At 38.5% G+C, this 16,590-nt stretch overlaps 3 protein-coding genes and 1 pseudogene across 4 annotated transcripts; all 4 read right to left on the reverse strand.

Moving 5' to 3' along the window:
* Positions 1 to 685: 685 nt before the first annotated feature.
* Positions 686 to 4,590, reverse strand: LOC110758931 (uncharacterized; annotated as a pseudogene). The gene is made up of 5 exons (XR_015836009.1): positions 4,433 to 4,590; positions 3,852 to 4,285; positions 1,657 to 3,059; positions 963 to 1,142; positions 686 to 867 (listed from the first exon to the last, which is right to left on the reverse strand). The product of XR_015836009.1 is annotated as an uncharacterized LOC110758931 (transcript).
* Positions 4,591 to 6,022: 1,432 nt separating this feature from the next.
* Positions 6,023 to 7,661, reverse strand: LOC110758895 (heavy metal-associated isoprenylated plant protein 30-like). The gene is made up of 3 exons (XM_021960856.2): positions 7,234 to 7,661; positions 6,561 to 6,636; positions 6,023 to 6,481 (listed from the first exon to the last, which is right to left on the reverse strand). Exons 1-3 carry the CDS (start codon positions 7,384 to 7,386, stop codon positions 6,159 to 6,161), a joined length of 552 nt encoding a protein of 183 aa, XP_021816548.1. The 5' UTR covers positions 7,387 to 7,661; the 3' UTR covers positions 6,023 to 6,158.
* A 3,752-nt stretch (positions 7,662 to 11,413) lies between these two features.
* LOC110758879 (uncharacterized) lies at positions 11,414 to 12,128 on the reverse strand. The gene has a single exon (XM_021960838.2). The coding sequence runs from the start codon at positions 11,760 to 11,762 to the stop codon at positions 11,568 to 11,570; it is 195 nt and encodes a 64-aa protein (XP_021816530.1). The 5' UTR covers positions 11,763 to 12,128; the 3' UTR covers positions 11,414 to 11,567.
* A 392-nt stretch (positions 12,129 to 12,520) lies between these two features.
* On the reverse strand, positions 12,521 to 16,310 carry NAC014 (NAC family transcription factor). Its single transcript, XM_021960864.2, has 7 exons — positions 15,920 to 16,310; positions 15,270 to 15,571; positions 14,784 to 15,092; positions 14,267 to 14,656; positions 13,630 to 14,091; positions 13,251 to 13,553; positions 12,521 to 13,153 (listed from the first exon to the last, which is right to left on the reverse strand). Exons 1-7 carry the CDS (start codon positions 16,083 to 16,085, stop codon positions 12,818 to 12,820), a joined length of 2,268 nt encoding a protein of 755 aa, XP_021816556.2. The 5' UTR covers positions 16,086 to 16,310; the 3' UTR covers positions 12,521 to 12,817.
* Between the last annotated feature and the right edge of the window lie 280 nt (positions 16,311 to 16,590).

Raw genomic sequence — 16,590 nt, forward strand, 5'->3', positions numbered from 1 at the left:
CAATGATTGGATGGTATCAATATATGTTTTTCTTGTCACATCTTGATGTCCACATGTATTTTTGGTGCAATATTTCGTTTGATGGGTGGGATTAGCCCAACCCATCACTTTCTCTTTTTCTTTTTCCCTGGCTTAGCCCAACAATGAATTTCAGTCTAATTATATCAACTGCAGATTAAGAAAGAGAGAGAATAAAAAAGAACTAAGCAATGACAAATTTCTTTGCAGCACATCAGAAATGATCCTCATTGAGATTGTAGATGGGTTTTTCACATCTCTATAATCCTGAAGAAACAGATTTTCCAGGCAATGCTTTAACCAAAATACGTATGTGTCAGCATAAAATGGAAATTTTATCCACTGTCCAAGAAAATTGTTTCCACCATTCAGACACTCAGAACCATCAACCTTGCATTTTAAAGACTTGAATCCTAAATGCAAGTCACTCTATATAACAAGTAATACTATTATATACTGCATTTCAACTATGATTTGTACATACATCCAGGTGAAGAGTCTCTAGCTTCCAACACCAACGGCCCGTTCTGGTAGTATCCGGAGAACACGTCTACAGCTAGCGTATGTCTCTTGTTAATAGCTTGCCTGAAACCTAACAGAGCAGAAAATGGGCAAAAGTTAAAGTAAAAATGTAAAACATATAAGAATGTAAGGGAAGTAGTTCACCTTATTTTTGTCTAATTTGCGGCCACCCATTTCCAATTGCATGCATAAGACACAAGTTTCATACTTCATGGAACATAATGCTGCTTCAGCCTGAAGCCATAGTTTTTTATACACCAAAGCTTGTGGGTCTAACTCTTCCGTGGTCAAATGATTGTCTCTCAACGCGTTGCCCATAACCTGCATCTTACCATTACAAGTGTGAAGTTTCAGTTTCCCAGTAGAGAAACAACATTAAGCACTGATATGATAATTTTCAGCAACAGGTCCACAAATTATACCTGAACGATGTCATTGCTCTTCTCAGTGCCTACGCCACTACATGAAGGAAAGGAATCCAAGATTCTCTCAGTGAAAACATGAGAATTAACCTTGTGCCCCTCACGGTCATTCTGATAATTAATCTCTTGTGGAACAGCCAAGGCCTTTTTCCTTGTTACTTGAAACCCCATGTTCGAGCACTGAAAAACATTATTTAGGCTCTCAGATCAAAAGAACATATACACATGAGCATTTTTAATTTCATAAAAGAAAATGATGAAATTATTTTTTTCAGCCAGCTCCCAGGTGGACACAGATAAAAGTATAACAAAAATATTACTATAATGGCATTGTTATTACGATAATTATTATTAATCTCATTGTAAGCAATAATATTAAATCTACCAAACATGATAAAAAAATAAAGGCATGTAAGTGAAGGTTAATGCTCTCACAGAAAAAAAACCAGTACGACAATAGTATGAATTCAAATGTAAGTACATTTGTAATACATCTAGAAACTAGTATGTTAAAGAGGACATCATTTCTATTTTAGAAGATGAGTAAACTGCACATATATGCATCATAGCATCCCCGCAAAATTTAAAATGTTAAGTACCCAAGAGCTTTCAGATTCAAAATTTCAAACAGGAAAACAAAGTTCAGTATTTTCTTCAAAAAAAAATCTCAACATGCAAGGTCACACACACATACCCCTACCTTGTGCAGCTCTGTTGATTTAATAGGACAGTACGGAGTGCCTGTAAGAGTTATATCAGAGATTGGAACCTTTCCTCCATCCCCATGTTGGATGCACATACAAAGATTATTGATTATATTCTGCATCAAGTCATGCTTATGTTCATTTAGTGAATCTAAATCATTCGAGCACTTCTGTACAAGCAATTCTGAGAGATCGTGCATCATATTAAGTATTTTGGGAACATCTAATTTTGAATGTGTAGACAACAACTTGGGCAACCCCTCGGGCAAATTGAAACTTTCTGAGTTATTAAGCAGGGGATAAACTCTTTCCAGATCATGAATGTCATTAGAAGACTGAGTCCCTATTCCATTAATCGATGAAGAAGACTTTGATCCTACTTGATCAACGGGTCCATGTCCTTTGGAGGATGAATTAACAGCTGAAGATACACTCTTTCGGAAAGATGAGAAATCATCTCCAACATAGTCATTTGCATGGTAATCTACAACTGCTTTAGCATGACGAGGAAAAAATTGAGGTGCCAGTGGATTCAAACTATTACGCACTTCTTGTTCATTTCCAGCAAAGTCTGAACTCAAAGACCTTGAAACTCCATATTGCCTAGAAGCCAGGGTTCCTTTCCAACAAGGTGAGTCCAAATCAGAGTCATTCTCATCCAAATTTTTTGAAATTGAAACAGCTCCTTTGGGACCAAGATGTTTCAAACTGAAATCATCAGGAATATTGGTTAAAGTAATTAGTGGCTCAGATGTTGCCTTCAGTAATGCACCTATACCCTCACTAGAGAGAGGTTTGCCATCTTTGCCTCCTTTTCCTTTATCATGGGGACTTCCATCATGATGAATCTCTTTCCCTTCACCAGATATCAGGTCATGAAGATCCTTTATGCCAGAAGGACTGCATTTGGAAGAACTATCGTAATTGTTCGGTGGATAATTTCCTTTAAAATCCACATTCTTTGACAAAGTGAGATTCAAGGGTGAAACAGTTGTGCTGGTATCTGACTCAAGCACCACAGCTGGAAATGAGTTATTTGTCGGCAAATGGAAAACCGTAGATTTAGCTGTATAAGCATCAAGTTTTGTAAAGCCACTATCGCACAAAGCAATTTCGGAATTGCAATGACTCCAAGTCACTTTGGGTGCAGTATATGGTAACTGAGTTTGAGAATAATCTTGAAGATTTGATGTAGGGGAAGTAACTGACATCGGAAACTCATGTGGAGTCGCCCTAGTATTAACTGCTGAAAAAGAGAAAAATCCAGCATCTACTTGGTCTGTGGATCTTGAAATGAACTGATGTTCAGTTCCTACAGTTAAATCACTGCATATTTCATGGACACTTTCAGAATTCTCATGATTGAGCTTCGATCCCTTAACTGCAGGCTTTCCTGTACAGAAGCAAGTTATGCATGAAGCGCTTACTGTATTGATGTCATAACAAGTATGCCACAGAAAATAACTTTCATTTCTTAATACCCTTATCGATAATGTTCCTTCCATACAACAAAGCAAAGGCCCTTTGCAACTTAACAAAAAATGTAGAATAACAGTAGAAGAGAAAAAGAACAAAAAGGAAGAATTTATTTTTCCTAAAAGTTTGAATAGTTCTTCATGCAAACAGCGAGAGTTCTTCTGAAAACTTCAAATCGTTCTTCACGCAGTGTTATGTGATGCATCCAATAATTATGATCGATAAACAATTATCTTCTCTCTTTTTTTGTGGTATTTACATTCTCCTATAAGTTACACACCTTATGTAACCAAAGTAGAAAACACTCATAGTGATCGGATATAAAGTGCTAGGAGTTGCTCAAGCTTCTAAAAAATAAACAAATAAAGAGATTGTGCGAGAATGATCCATTTGTTATTTTGAGTTGATCATAAACATTAAACAAGAAGAGATCAAATGGTAAACATCAACCTAAGAATCATACCACCACAAAGTGGCAAGTGCTTTGAAAATTCTTAGGGAAAATGTTTACTAATCTACCTTAAAGGGTGGCACAACAAAGGTGGTTGCTCTTTGTGAAATGACAATAAAACGTTGTGTACTGGGCATCAACAATGAAGGAACTGAATTAATTTGTCTGCTTTGGTAACTTCAACAGAAAATGGATTAAAACAAACTTAATGCAGAAACTCAATTTCATAAGCATAGTAACCTAGGCAACGAAAATTACCTTGTTCAAGCAAGGTTTCATAAGCCAATGAAGCATTCTTGTCGCTGGAGAAACTTGCCTGGCTGTGCCCAAATGATGAAAGCTCTGTGTAATTGGTTAAGGACTCCTTAGAGGCCGAGGGCATAAAACCCAAGTCTGAGGCAGCATTCGAAGACGGGTACTGTGGAAAATCAAACTCCAAGAATGAATAAGGATCAGTGGAAAATGGGTCAGATTCCAAGTTGATATCAGACACAGGTTTGAGCATGGAAGCACAGGGGTCGGCTGAAGTCAACGAAGACCAAGACGGTTGGTAAGAAAAGGGGTTCAATGAAAAGGGCTGAGCTGCAGGTGACAAACGGGACTGAACTACTGACGATGAAGCTCTCTTTCCATGGCCATCCCCCTCCATCTCTATGCAATGAAGTTCCAGTCAACCAGGTGGTCAAAACCCCCTTCCCAAACAAAAACCCAGACCGAATATCAGAGAAAGCATTGCATTTACTCAAGTAAGTGAAAGGTTAAAACTTTTTTAGCTACCCATGAATATTGATAAGCAAAAGAACTCTAAACTTAGCCAAGAAGGCAAATTTAGAACATACCTGTTGCAGAGGAGAAGCAAGCAAAGACTGGTAGAAGCAGAGAGGAGGAGGATGTGCCTTTTGATCAAAAGAAGAAGGGGTCTGTTGGTCTTCCTCTAATTTTTAATTGATTTGCAACAAACAAAGAAGCGAATTTTTTTTTTTTTTTGTTGTTGGTAAAAACAGACTCGATTTTGGTTCTTTGTATATTCACCCTTTGACTTTGACTCTTTATTGTGCCTCGAATTTTTTGAATTTTTTGTATAATTCTCTTCGGGTCGATACGAATTCATATCACTTTCTATTACAGATTAAAATGTGTTTGTTATCAAACTCTGTTCTCTCTAATTTTAATTTTTCAGGTGTTTATTGAAGGAAGTTGAGGTTCCACCCTAAAACCAATTGGTAATGGAGGGAGTAGCCCAACTCCTTATAAACCCAGGCTAGGTCCCTTAACATTTCAATGTGGGACAAATACTCTCAACACGCCCCCGCACGTGTGGCGAACTTTCAAGCCTAACACGTGGACAACACATATTGGGTGACGTGAGAGCACGTGTGGCCGTTGGGCCCAACACGTGAAGCCTTGCTCTGATACCATGAAGGAAGTTGAGGTTCCACCCCAAAACCAATTGGCAATGGAGGGAGTAGCCCAACTCCTTATAAACCCAGGCTAGGTTCCTTAACATTTCAATGTGGGACAAATACTCTCAACATTTATAAAGTTTTATATTATCTCCAAAGTTTAGGAATTCTTTGTTCATATGGGATATTCTAAAGAAAAACTCAAGTAACTGTAGAGTTTTTACTGGGGAATGGTTAAGCAGGTGACAATGAGTCAACTGACTTTGAATATTTTGCCAATAGAAAACATGACCTAGTTGTTTATATATTTGTCGACCATGGAGCCAATACCGTGAAAAAGTGGACATCTCTAATATTCCTTGCAGACCAAACAGTTAAAGACAAATTTGATTTGACCTGTTGCCTTAGGAACGAAGAAACAAAAAGTCCTTGTTGGCTGTTACTTTCATAACCAAGTTCAGAGGAAAATTCCTAGCAAGTTTAGGCCTGCTTTTCCCATGGAGATGTTTCCCACCAAAGTACAATGGCAGAATATTTATTAATTTCATGTTCAAAACCTCTTTCAGGCTGATGAGCTGAAGAGAGAGAGAGAGTGAATTAGATGAGAAACCCTCTTGGTGGTGCAATTCAATTTCCCAAAATTTTATACAGGAGTTGCAAAGCCAAAAAAAAAAAAAAGGAGTTTTGGTCAAGTCCTGATAGGATTGAAGATCTTTTCTGGGCAACCAATCAGAAAGGGCATCAAGATGCTTTGAGTGACCCACACCCTCGATGACAAGGCTGCACTGAAATCCCTTTCAACTGTCATGTGAAAATGCCAAATTAATCACCATCTCAGCTCAGTTGCTGTCATGATCAAAACAACAATTCCAAATATTAAAAAAAAAATGAAGTTGGGTAAAATAGAAAGAAAGAAAAAAACAGCAATTTACATTTAAGTCCTTGAAATTGCTCCATTGAATATATTCCCCACTCCTAGAAATATTCAGCATAAAACCAAGCCTGCATACTGTACAACACAGGATATGGAGATGGACAGATTTCTTCTTCTTATTTTTTCCAAACCATATGTACATGTACATGTACTAGTTAACAACAAAATATAAAAAGTACATAAGATCCTGATCATGGAACATGTTACATAACATAGCACATAGCAGAGTCACATGAGGCAACAAGCATTGACATTATCATCATTGAACATGTTGCTAACTTTGTCATCCCCCCTTTGAGTCACTGGAATTGTTCCATGTTTGTCCCCAACATTGTAGCCATGCCTATAGTAGTTGTAGCTCTCTTTGAACTCATTGATTGTGTCCTTGAAATAGTCACCGGAGGATGTGAAGTACAAAGGAGGGTTGGGGTAGGGCCAGAACTCTGCCCTCTTTCCAGCCCTCCTCACTGCCTTGAGAACTTTGTTGCGATCAACGTACCCGCTTACCGTCACCTTTTCCATTGGTAGGTCTACGTCCACCGAATCGATCCCTGAGTACATAGAAAATTGTTTTTACTGCAGAGTTTTACATATTAATTAATTAGCTATATGTCACAATTGATTATTTACCTCTGAGCTTGAAAATGGCATTTTTGACAACCCTCTCACAGCCAGTGCAGCACATCCTGACTTTGAGCTCCACAGTCTGTAAAGCAAACACGGTTTGAGAATCTGTTCTGTTCTTGCAAAAAGTATGTTTTAGTTTTTACTTGTTTATTTGCTGAACTTTACTTCCTTTCTTTGATTCCTTCGTTCCTTTTGTTGTTTCAAACAGCTTTATACTTTTGGCAGTTATTAATTGGAAGCCAAAGGGATTAAGAAAAGCCATGTTGGGTACAAGAAACGTGGTTTAAGAGATCAATACATGACAAACAAAGATTCTGACATGGTTGGAGTTTCTCCACCATACCAATGGTTCACTAAAACCATGATATTTATAACTCAATGTACCGCTTCGGACAAGTTTTCTAAAATGTTTCTCTCTACTTTTGATGACAAATATATATGTTCTTCTTTGTTTTGCATCTATTTCCTTTGCAGCATGAATAAGACAAGCAGAGGCTTCATGCTGCAACTATGTGTGAGTGTATAGGATATATCTGACTAGCAGGATGAATAGCATCAAACATATGAAGAAGAGAAGCCAGATAGATAAAGAGAGATAGAGGGAGGAAGAGAAGCCATGCATGGTGATGAGATACCTCAGAAGATCGAAAACAAAATAATTGAGACGAAAGCAAACCTGCAACGAAAGGGGCCGACCCTTTGGCATGTTGTGTTTGATTTTCTTGAAGTGGCTGTTGCTTTTGTAATGGTGATCCGGGTAGTCAAAGTAAGAGAAGTATGCAATAGATGATATGATAGAGCCAAATGTTCTCTTTAGTACCGTTGCCATGACCAAGAGCTAGTTGTGTGTTATATATACAAAGAAAGAAAGATGGGAAACTTAAAGACAAACCCAGCCCTAGAAGATATTCCTTTGTAGCCTTGGCATCCCTTTCCTTGTGTTTGATCTCTTTGCAATATATTCCAAAGGTGTCTTAAAACAATTCCAAGTTAGCAGTTTCTTGGGGTTAAATTCTGTGGTTTTATTTTGGGGATAAGAGACTCTCAAATAATTAGAACTTTTAGACACGGAATGGTATCTAAATCCTCACATTAATGCTTGAAATGTGGGTCAAGCTAACATGGCAGCTGACTCAGAGAAGAGAATATCAGCTCTTTCTTATAGGGATATGGACGAGCTTATAAGGAATAGGAAAGATGGGTTTTGATGCAAAGGGAACATATATTCTAAATATCTTCTCTCTGTCTTTTTTAAACCAGCTTTGAAAATCACTTACACACAGCATGCACCATCTATCTACAAAGTTATATTCCCACATTTCTATTATCTGTGCCTTCTCGCCTATGTAGGTGTTCTTCATTTCCACAAGCCTATCAGAAATGGAATCTTTTGGGTTCTATACTTTTTAGTTAAAAATATCACTTGGAAGCTCTACCAATAAACTATGCCATAAATAAACTGGTACACTAGCATTCAGAACCACCAAAGTGAACAAAATGATGGCATTTTTCTCCTTCCGGCGGGCGGCGGCCACACCAGACCACACATACCAGAAAACATGTTTTTTGGGTCCTATACATGTGATTTGTTTACAGATAAACAAATAATGGACATGGCTAGTTGGTGCACTTTTCTAGCAGCTTCGTGTTCATATGTTTTAATTTATATTATCCATAAATTCTCAGAAAATAATGCTCTACACGTAATCACACGCATATGCCGTTTTTACTCGTTATTAGTGTGGAATTCTGGTTTACCGAATAATTCTGGTTTAATGGGAAGGTTTGATGCTTCAATTGTTCTGCCTTTACCTGCATTCTGATAACATCTCTCTGCATTATTGTTTAAATTTCGGACAAAAGAATTTCTCATGCCATGGCAAACTTTAGGAGACAAACAGTACAAAAGAAAGAATCTCACATTTGAATATAATAATTGATAACACCTCTATGTTCTTGAAATCAAACACTTCCTCAAGTGTTCTTAGGACAGTTGGAAAGGCAGCGCGCAATGCACACGTAAAATCTAGAGGTTCTAATCCCAATTATAATTTATATAGGCATCAGATGAGATGAGGTCATGTTATTCTTAAGCAGAGAATTTGGTGATGTAGTTCCATTTGATTGTTTTTCTATACAAGGTGCTCACATAGATGCCTGGTTTTGGACATAAAAATTTGATAAAATTGGAATGAAACTCAAGAACCAGATTGGACACTTACAGTTTCAACCAGAATTTTCTCTACCCCACATCAGAAAATTCCAGAGTTTAAAATCTCTCTGTCCACCTGGAGAGCATGTTTGAACAAAATTTGCTCTTCTCTCCATAGCCCACCAAAATTTGTAACTTAAATTTCGCAAGCACCTAATCAGCAGGGGAAAGAAAGGAAATTTGTTTTAATAATCCTGCTTTAAGGACAAATTACAGTTTGACATGTGTTTACAAACTTTCCTTTTGTGATTTTAACGACTTACTTTTCCATATATGTCAATATGTGATTTGCAGTTAAAGAAGGAATGACGAGTAAGGAAACAAGTAGTGCTAAAAAAGAAATATAGTAGGCATGCCTGACCAAAATTTGTAACTTAAATTTGGCAAGCACCTAATCAGCAGGGGAAAGAAAGGAAATTTGTTTTAATAATCCTGCTTTAGGGACAAATTATAGTTTGACATGTGTTTACAAACTTTCCTTTTTGTGATTTTAACGACTTACTTTTCCACATATGTCAATATGTGATTTGCAGTTAAAGAAGGAATGACGAGTAAGGAATCAAGTAGTGCTAAAAAAGAAATATAGTAGGCATGCCTGACCAAAATTTGTAACTTAAATTTGGCAATCACCTAATCAGCAGGGGAAAGAGAGGAAAAAAATACCATTTCTCCTTGCAGACAAATCACCATTTGATATATGTTTAGAAACTTTTCTTTTTGTGATTTTAATGAGTTACTTTTGCATGTGTGTCGGTTTGTAATTTACAATTAAGGAGGAATCGCTTCTTATAAGAGCCCAGTAGTGTTCGGAAAGAAATATAGTAATAGTAGGCATATATAATGCAATAAAGTCTTTGAGCACATAACCATTCAATCTATGCATATATGATAAGATGAGGGTGTGATGATGTCTACTAACAAATTGATCCTAACTTTCTGAATTACAATCTCTTGCCAAAATGCAATGCATCATTTATCTCTTGGTTTGCCATTTTCACCTGAAAGCAACACAATTTTGCATTACAATTTGTGGTCACTTTCACTTGAATTGCACACAAATCTAGTGGGGAATTTACACAAATTACTCATGTCTTGGGATGCAACGTTTGTACTAACTGGGGCCATATTTCCTTTCAGGCAACCTTTGTAGTGAGAAGTTCCTTATTAGCTGGGCCATATGTACTTCCAAATACTTGGGAAATCATAATTTTTACTTGTGTCATGGTCCATGAAGATAAATCTAGGCCATGTTGGACTACATCCCCTCTGATAAGCTCTTGCCCACCATGCATTCACAAATTGATAATCTCATTTCATATTTGGAATATTCTGCAGCGCCCACCCCAGTTTTCTTGTCCACATAAAACATGGTAGCTTTTGTGGTTTCAACTTTCAACATACTTTTCTTTCCATGCCCCCATCCCCATATGTGGAAATTTTTTAAGCCCATCACTCCACTGGTTTTCTGGTGCAATTTAGTAATTTATTGGTAAAAACAGAATCAGATTCATCCAGCGAATAACTTTTTAAAACCCAATACAAAGCATACAGTGAATAATATGTTGGTTTTTTCTTTTTTTCGTCAACACATGATGACAGTTTATTTACTTAAGTTACCAAAATACCGGCAAAATGTCTACAAGAGGAGACAGAGTAAGGGCAACAGCACCACCAATTATCCAACTGCGCCTAATGCAAACAAACATCCAAATGACATACCTATGGCAAAAAACATCCACACAATTGCAACAATCTCCTTCAAGTACGAGGTAGAATCATGAGGGTTCCGAGAGAAGGATTAGCAACAAAAGCGCTAGCCCTTCTCTCTTGGACAGCAAGAAAGCAACCTGACTATGCTCCTGCTGGCTAGGTTAGATGTCCTCAGGCCCAAGGAGGTTGCTTCATCCTGGGCTTTGTACGACCGGGTCATATGTTGTCCGTGGAGTTAAAACGGAAAAAAAATATAAATTAAAATTGAAGTGGTTAATTTTACCTAGACCCTATCCATCTTACTTTTTCTTTCTGGAGGAGTTGAGGTGACGCAAACACACTTCAAATAAAAATACCATAATGATATGGATAATAGTAATCATCTATATACAAAGCAAAAACCATTATCCTAAGGCATCAAATAAAAATAAATTTCATTTTCAGATTGACTATACATGGACTAAATGAACCGACGGGATAAAACACAACATTTAAGCCTATCCTAAATGATAAAAAGTTTAACAACATTACACATCCAATAAAAGTTCTTCATATCCTTAATGACAAGTGATAATGACAATGGCAAGTGATAATAATAGTGATAATGACAACAGCAAGTGAGTAATAATAGTGACAATGGCAATAATAAGGGAAGCGTGATCAGTTGGTGGTGATTATGGAAGGATACCTAAAAACTTGGCGGCCGACCTTAAAAATGGTCTTAGAATTTTGTATCAACTTAATAATCTAAGATTAGGTCCGAGGATTAAGCTGGGTTAGCTGCAATTTCCCAAAACAGATTGAAGACATTAAAAAACCCTAACTTTAATCTAAAAGAGTCATCCAATCTCATCAAATTCATATCCATATATTCATAAAAAGCTATGAACTTTAAAGAATATAGGTCAAAGAGTGGCCATAACATCCATCAAACTAATCGAAAGCAACCAACTTTGTTCAGGGAGGAGAAGAAAAATTCCAAATTTGTACAGAACATTCACCGCATCAGAATTCTAAAAAACACAGAGAAAAAAAATTAACCAATGAACCCTTACATGCTAAACACAAAAAGCCCTATCCTTGAAACATTAAGCAGCAGCAGGGGCTCCTATCAGAGGAGGAGGAGGAGGAGGAGGGTAGGAAGAAACAAAGGGAAGACTTCGGAGAATGAGAAACCGAACCCTCCTGGGAAAAGGAGCAAAATGGAACAAATGCTCCAAAACCCTTGCCAACAAAAACGTATACTCCTCCATCAGCTCAGCCACACCCGCCACCAGTATCATTTTTCTCTCTCTAGCTTCTGTATCTGCTCACCCACTTAATTTCTCAAAGAACCCAACAATTATAACACCCAACTTGAACACAAAAGACTCTTGCTTGACTCTAGAAATTTCTCTTGAACGACTGTTTCTTTGTTTCTTAGTCTTCTCTCAATTGACTCTTATACTAAGAATTTATACATGACATGTGGAAGTCGGTGGAGGGTAGTGGCAATTATGACAGAGGGTCATGTGATCTGATGTGGGCTTGGTTTTGGTTTCTGAGTGAGCATTACCACGGCGCCCCCACAGCCCCGGACTTTCTAGTTTCCAGTGTGCTCAGCTTGTTGGCTGCCACGTGTGCGTCTCCACCAGGTGACTCACGGGATTTAGATTTTTACTCCATTTATAAAGAAAAGGCAGAGCACAGAAAGAAAGCTGGTGGTTTGCGGCTTTCTCAATCCTTATCCTCTCTATCCGTTTCTTTATTTTACAATTATTACGTGTCCTTTTGCCAGGTAGTGCACTGCATATGCTATATACTGTCAAGTAGACAGATTTGTTCTTCTCTAGGAATCTCTGTTTGTTTCCTAAACAATACAGCTTTACTATTCTGGTGTTTCATAAGCCAGCTGTTTTTTGCCCCCACCATTTCAATGGTGTAATGCCAATAGATTACTTGATTAGCCCCTTGATTAAGGCTAATCCAACTGTAATTAGATTACTGCTTTGAATGCTTTCTTCACATTAGACAAAGCTCGAATTTGATTTGACCAGAAAAATAAAGAAGGGCAAAACAGAAGATAATCATACAAATTAAATTACAAATTTTACACTTTATTATACGCTAATCATAATATATGTCAAAGCTAACTAGACTCTACACAGAAAAACAGAGTTGTCTGGAAGTGAAAACACAGACGAAATCTTAATACACACACTCAAATATTTTTCTCATCTAAGGTTACATATGCACGCACATATGAGAATGCGATTTACAACCCTAAACCCCGTTCCAAATGAAGTAAGCACAGAGTGGAACGAAACACCTAATCACCTATGGCCTCTTCCCTGCAAAGTCAAGATCTTGAGGCTATCCAAATCCCACTAAAAGCTATGAACAGGGTTACCGCTAAAGGAATGCCGACCGAAATAACAAATGTAGAAATCAGGCCATGATGTTTAGGCAGCGCCTTCGAAGCCACTGACAGCCCCGTATGGTTGCTGTGTAATGAACTATCCCTACCCATCCTTAGCTTCAACTTTCCTGGGGCTTCTTCAGCAGTTTCCCTGCTCTTATCAACCATTTCTGCTGGCGAGTCTTCAGCGATTTTCCCGTTCATTTCCAACTTTGAAAGATGGCACGCTGCATCATGCTCATCGGAATCAGGAATCTTCTGTGTGGAATCTCTGGTCTGCATGAAACAATATTGCTCAGTTAAAATTTGATGAAAACATAAAGTATTTATGTATAATTAGAATCCTTATATTGGCTTGACCAATAATTCTTACCTCATTAATAGTTGACTGCACTTCATCTTCTTTCCCAGGGGTTGAATCTCTCACATTGCTATCACCAACTGGATTCATCTGCAAACGGATTCTTCTGGGAGCAGTGCCCTGAGTTACAGATTCATCTGACTTTAATGGTTGTTGAGGCTGGCGGGCCTTGATCCTGATTCCAGTTATACCAACAATATCCGAACCATAGTTGACAGAGTTCTTCCTACTGGTTAATTCTTCCTTATTATTGATTTTCGCATGCTCTTTCTCCTGTTCATCAGAGGTATGACTCTGCTGTATAGCTTCTCTAGCCTGCATGGAACAATCAGAGTTAAATTTTATAATGCATATAAAAAAGTTATTAAACTGGTTTCACAAGGACCCTTACGTCAGTATTAGTTGATTGTACTTCATCTTCTTCCTCATCATCTCTCTCTCTCACATTACTATCGACAACTGACCCAGTTGAAATATTCATATGGAGACGGATTCTTCTAGGAGCAGTGCCCTGAGTTTCATAATTTTCTGAATTTGATTGTTGTTGAGGCTGGCGAGTCTTAATCCTGATTCTAGTTCTACCAACCTGATCATAACCATGGTTAACAGAATCCTTGCTACTGGAAAATTCTTCCCCATTGTTGAACGTATCATTTACTGAACTCACAGGAAACAGCTCTGCAAATGCGGAAGGAGGAAAATAATTGTCAGCCATATTTCCCATTCTAGTTTTTTGGTTATCCAGCGATGCTTGAGCTTCAGCTTGGTAATAACCCAATGAAGTTTTCGGCAGCAGATCCTCAGCATCAAATTGCTTGTTGTACAAGCCAGAAGCTCTCCTTTCCAGGTCATGCTGGTGCACAAGAACAAAACAACAGCTTACAGTCAGACTTCATCTTTAAATATACTAACCAAACAAATTTATATGATAAATAACATTCAATAAGCAGGCTCGACAGGACAACAACCAAGAATACCACAATTGTGGTGGTTTACAAGAAAGAAGAAGATTATTCTTTTACCCATACCTGGGCAATGTTGGTGTCTGTGTTATCCCATGCACCATCGAGACATGAGTTTCCTGGTGGCGTGGTCTGTAGCATGCATGACTGACCAGATAGATAGGTCTCGTTTCCAACCACCAAGTTCTTCTGACTCGTTGACTCCTCACAGGAACTCTCATAAGGGTTAACGCCGAACTCATCCAAAAGTTCTGGGAAGGATACATCCTGTTCACATGTGCCATCCTGAAAATGGAGTCCATTATTGTAATTGCCAAAGTCACTGGTAAAAGGTGAACCCACGTAATGTTCTAGGTCTGAGTTAATCAGCGATTGCAAAGGCGAAAAGACTTTGCAATCAATCTGGCCGCTGAAGGGCTCATCGAACAGTTGATTTTCTTCCATTAGGAGACGCCCCTACAGTTGAGAAGCACAAAACCACAATATTTGGTCACTGAATTATTCATATCTATAAAATTGTGTAAAGTTATAGGAAAAGGATTACAGACATGACCAAAAATACAACAAAGAATTGGCATCTTACTTGGATGCCTGTTTCTTCTGCTCCAGGATCTTCCACATCAGAGGCCATAAAACTGTCACCAGGTACCGGAGGCAGAGCATCAGGGCTCATGTTATCAGATTTATCATTCCACCACCTCATGATACTTTCTGATTGCTTTTCACCTTGCATATCAGATGTAGCTGTTTCCTGAACTACATCTGAGGATGTCTCGTCAGGAGAAGACTTAGTTGTGGTAGGAGATAAGCCAGTTTGTTCTACTTCATCATACTTTAGTACATCAGCCTTCTCTTCTGGCTTATGGAACAAGCGACACAGAACAAAGGCACCCTGCATCACAGAGACATAAACACATTTGTCAGAACAAGTATGAACTCATATCAATTCCAGGACATACCAATTTCATAATGCACACAATTTCCATGCCATTAAGTATATGTATACAAACAGAAGGCAAAGAAGGCAGGCATTCTGCACTTTAGTGGGAGAAAGGGACCAAGGGAATACCTGCCCAGGAGCAGTGCCATCAAGGTCCTTCTGAGTGGCACGATACTCATGCATGATCCAGCTGGTGCGCTCGCCCCTGGGAGCGCGACCTCTGTAGAAAACCAGGGTCTTCTTCATCCCAACTTGGCCAGTGCTGTTGGAGGCAGACTTACACTGGCGGGACTTGATGGTCCTGTCCTTACCAGTGGCCTTCCAGTAGCCAGCATCAGTGGCTCTGTTGGACCTATGGCCATTTGGGTATTTCCTATCCCGGGGGCAGAAGAAGAACCACTCTTGATCATCTGACTTTATCACCGACATCTCTGCGCAGGCACATCAACATATACACTAATTACATTCCGTGCATCTACCTACAAGCTAAAGGCTTCAGGCTTCATAATTACTACTATATTCAAATTGGTTAATTAAAAAAAGGATTATTATTTATAATTATCATGATTAGAGTAGGGTTACCCAAGGAATCTAGATAATATAGTGACGAATTATTCATGGTGATGTAGAGAATAAAGGAAAATTCTCAGTCCAGCCAGTCACATATTCTCATTCAGAAATTCCGAAACTCCAAATAAACAAAGAAGCAAGCAAAGACTATAAATTTTAGCCCAAAAGCCAAACAAAAACTAGAGAGAGTGACAGAGAGAGATAATTACTGGGTAAATCCCAAGGCTCCCATTTGCAAACGTCGATTTCGGGGATCACTTGGACCTCGGAATTACGACCGTTGATCTTGAGCTTCAGGTAGTGGTTGATGAGCTCTTCGTCCGTCGGTCTGAACCGAAACCCTAGAGGTAACGAATCCATTGATAAAACCGCCATGTCTGATCAGTGATCTTCTCCGTCCCTCACTTTCCCAATTCTCAGAACTACTTTGAAAACCCTAATTCACAGAAAATAAATAATTAAAACTAAACGATTTGTGCTTTTGAGTAAAGAGTAACTGGTTCTTGCTTCTTCTTCTTCTCTCCTTTCTTTTTCTTCTTCACTTTTATGTTTAGGGAAAATGGAAACAACGTGCGCTGCTTCCTCATGCTCTCTCATAACAAGTCACTCGCGAACTCGCTTTTACCAAACTTGGCACTACTGGTTGACTGAGTTGACCAAACGCCAGACCAGCTTGTCATTGGCTGGATTTATATGATCATACGTGGCTACGTAGCAGAGGATCCTTCTTAGCTGAGCAACGTAGCGCTGCGTTTTGAGCCGTTTAACTATGCCGCGTAAGTGGAAAAGCTACAAGACACCACGTGTCGCCCGTCCTCAGCCTGTCGTGCGATGCAATCCCAGTCCGTACTGTCTCCTTTACCTCTTTTCTTTTCTTTTT

Source organism: Prunus avium, chromosome 5 (genome assembly GCF_965620075.1).
Source record: "Prunus avium chromosome 5, drPruAviu1.hap1.1, whole genome shotgun sequence".
NCBI classification, from domain to species: domain Eukaryota; kingdom Viridiplantae; phylum Streptophyta; class Magnoliopsida; order Rosales; family Rosaceae; genus Prunus; species Prunus avium.